Here is a 2,802-nt window from a genome sequence, read left to right as displayed (position 1 = left end):
CAAACTAGGCAGCCACCTAGGGCGCACTGCTGCCTAGGGCGCAGCCTCTATCACTCGCCCCCATCACGGTGCCCCCCGTCTATTTCAAATTGCAAAAGCCAATAGCAGGCTGGCTATTGCACCCTCCCACTAAGCAAATGAGCGGGAACTGAGATACAACTTTCTCTCTCAGGCCCGCTCCCCCGCTCAGTGGGTGGGGCTTCAATAGCCAGTCTGATATTGGATATTTCAAATTAAAATAACCAAATAGCAGTCTGGCTTTTGCTCCTGGCTGCTTACATCCACCTGTCGCCTGTGGCAGCTACCCGGCAGGAGAATGGGGCTGCGTCGGGGGGTGGGGGGATTGGGGGTTAGGCCACAGGAGGGGGGCTTGGGAGTGCAAGTAGCTGGTCTTGCCTAGGTCGCAAAATAGTCTAGCACCAACCCTGGATACAGGTACTTATACTAGCTGAGTACACAAAATCAAAGGGGGTAAAGTCCTTTACCCCCTTTCACTAGAAATCCCCCCAGCATGTAGCTCTGCATGGTGATATGAAATGATCTTACATTCAGTAGTTAAACAAACATATTTTTCTTTTACTTACAATTATTGTGTTTCCACTTCCTGGTCCTCTTGGGCATTAGTGATGTAAGCTGTACCCAAGCATTGCATCCTGGGAAGGTGACATCAGCAGAGCATTGCTGGGAGATCTCATCTGTAATCTCACGAGATCTCAGGGAAAGACATTTTCCTCCCCTGAGATGATGTGCATGGTCACATGTCCTAGTCACATGTGCCGGAGTTCCAGGAAATGGAGATATAGAGGAAGAGGAACTTTATCCATATCTTTAAAAAAGCAACAAAGACACCTTTAGAAATGTTTAGTGATAACAATCTACAAACAGATACACGTGGCAGCGTTCCAGGAAGTAAAGGTAAATGTATTAACCTGCCCTGAGTAAAAATGGCCGCTGTGAGAAGAACGGGGAGGAAAATAAAAATAAGGTATGCAAGGAATAAAAAGCCGACCATTATCTAGAAGTATCTGTGTGTAGATGTTTCATAGAACATTTAAAGTGACTCCGGAGTTTAATCTTAAAAATACATTCAAGTCCCTGAACTCTGAACAACAATGTATCTTATTTGTGTATCACTCGGCTGTAGATCCTCCAATCATCTCTGAATTGGTGCTGACAGTGTCCTTCCTTCTGGAGGGGGGGCTACGTCTGTTCCCCATGGTCCCTGTGTGTAGTCAGCGCTCCAAGCTCACTCCCGGGATGGACTACAATCTCAGGTTTAGTTTACTGATTTGTACTGAGATTGTGGTCCATGGGGGGGGCGGGGGGTGACTACTTTACAACACACACAGGGACCATGGGGAACAGACGTAGCCCCCCCTCCAGAAGGAAGGACAGTGTCAGAGATGATTGGAGGATCTACAGCCGAGTGATACACAAATAAGATACATTGTTGTTCATAGATAAGTGACTTTACTAGATTTTTAAGATTTAACTCCTGAGTCATAGCTTGTGTCCTCCCGTTACCCTAAGGAGAACTATGGGGAAAAGCCCTAACCCCATAGTTCTCCTTTAAGGCCTCATTCACACTGCCGTATGCGCGCATTGTACCATATGCAAATAAATGGCTCCATACACACAGCCGCCTATGGAGCTGTATATTTGCGTAGCGTATATATATGCGCAAAAACAGAATGGAACAGAGATGCGTCCAGGCAGCGTATTTACGCGCACATATGCATGTATACATGCGTACAGCACATTCAAAATTCCATTACAAGTGATGCATTCTGGGATCGCATATAGTGCACGCATATACGCTCGTATAGACGCAATATACAATTTTGCTCGCGTTGTGTGTGAATGAGGCCTAAATGTTCTATGAAACATGAAATCCTCCAAGGAAGTGGATACGTTTTATATACATTGAAGGGAGTTGATGAAATCTGGAGCAGCCGTGCACGGCAACCAATCAGCTTCTCTCTTTCATATTTAAATCGTATCTTGAGCAAACTGAAGAGAGAAGCTGATTGGTTGCCGTGCACGGCTGCTCCAGGTTTGATAAATTCCCCCCCATTGTTTGTAGTATTTGTCACATTGTTAGCATTGAAATGTTCACTAAAAGAGAATCGTATCCGGAACACGAAACTGTCGCTATAACACGTAATTGTCCTCCCGGTTCAGTTCTGGACTTGTCGTTGCCGACGCTGGCGGACTTACGCGTCGGTGTAACTTTGCAGATTCTGAACTTCCAATCTCTTCGCTCCGCAGATCAGCAATCAGAACTTCGAGATCACCACGCTGAGGGTGGACCTGAAGACAGACGGCCGGCACGCCGAGGTCCAGTTCACCACAGACTGGGAGCTGGACGCGGAGAGGCGGGACCTTACCATCAACTCCATGTTTCTGGGTGAGGAAGGGGCGGGCTGATTGGTCTAAACGGACTCCGTTCCACCAATGTGATCTTTAGGATATTTTGGAAGCTCTTTGTTACTTTTTGAAAAAGGTTTAGAGCGATCTTGCCACCAACTTAAAAAAAATTGCAGGTAAAGCAGAGAAATCGAGTGTTCTAAACGCTGACTTGCAGCACGATTCCTTCCCATAAACACTTTTTATTTCATTGCAATGGGGGGGAATTCATCAAAACCGGAGCAAACATAATCTGGAGGAGTTGCCCATGGCAACCAATCAGCATCTTTCTTCAGTTTTCTAAGGTAAGATTTGAAAATGAGAGAAGCTGATTGGCTGCAGTGCAAATCTGCTCCAGATTTCATAAATTCGCCCCAATGTGTCTTGGAGCTTGTT

At 46.1% G+C, this 2,802-nt stretch overlaps 1 protein-coding gene across 2 annotated transcripts in view; it reads left to right on the top strand.

The window, feature by feature from the left end:
- TRNT1 (tRNA nucleotidyl transferase 1) overlaps positions 1 to 2,802 on the top strand; it is a 9,929-nt gene that overhangs the window by 768 nt on the left and 6,359 nt on the right. For both annotated transcript variants that reach the window (XM_018571642.1, XM_018571641.1), the window contains exon 3: positions 2,269 to 2,407. In XM_018571642.1, the coding sequence (XP_018427144.1) occupies positions 2,269 to 2,407 (139 nt within the window). The remainder of the gene's footprint in view (positions 1 to 2,268; positions 2,408 to 2,802) is intronic.

The sequence above is a fragment of the Nanorana parkeri genome, unplaced genomic scaffold (genome assembly GCF_000935625.1).
Source record: "Nanorana parkeri isolate BGI_ZX_2015 unplaced genomic scaffold, ASM93562v1 scaffold1798, whole genome shotgun sequence".
In the NCBI taxonomy this organism is placed as follows: domain Eukaryota; kingdom Metazoa; phylum Chordata; class Amphibia; order Anura; family Dicroglossidae; genus Nanorana; species Nanorana parkeri.
Note: the sequence above shows the minus strand (reverse complement) of the source record. Positions and strands in the feature narration are given on the sequence as shown.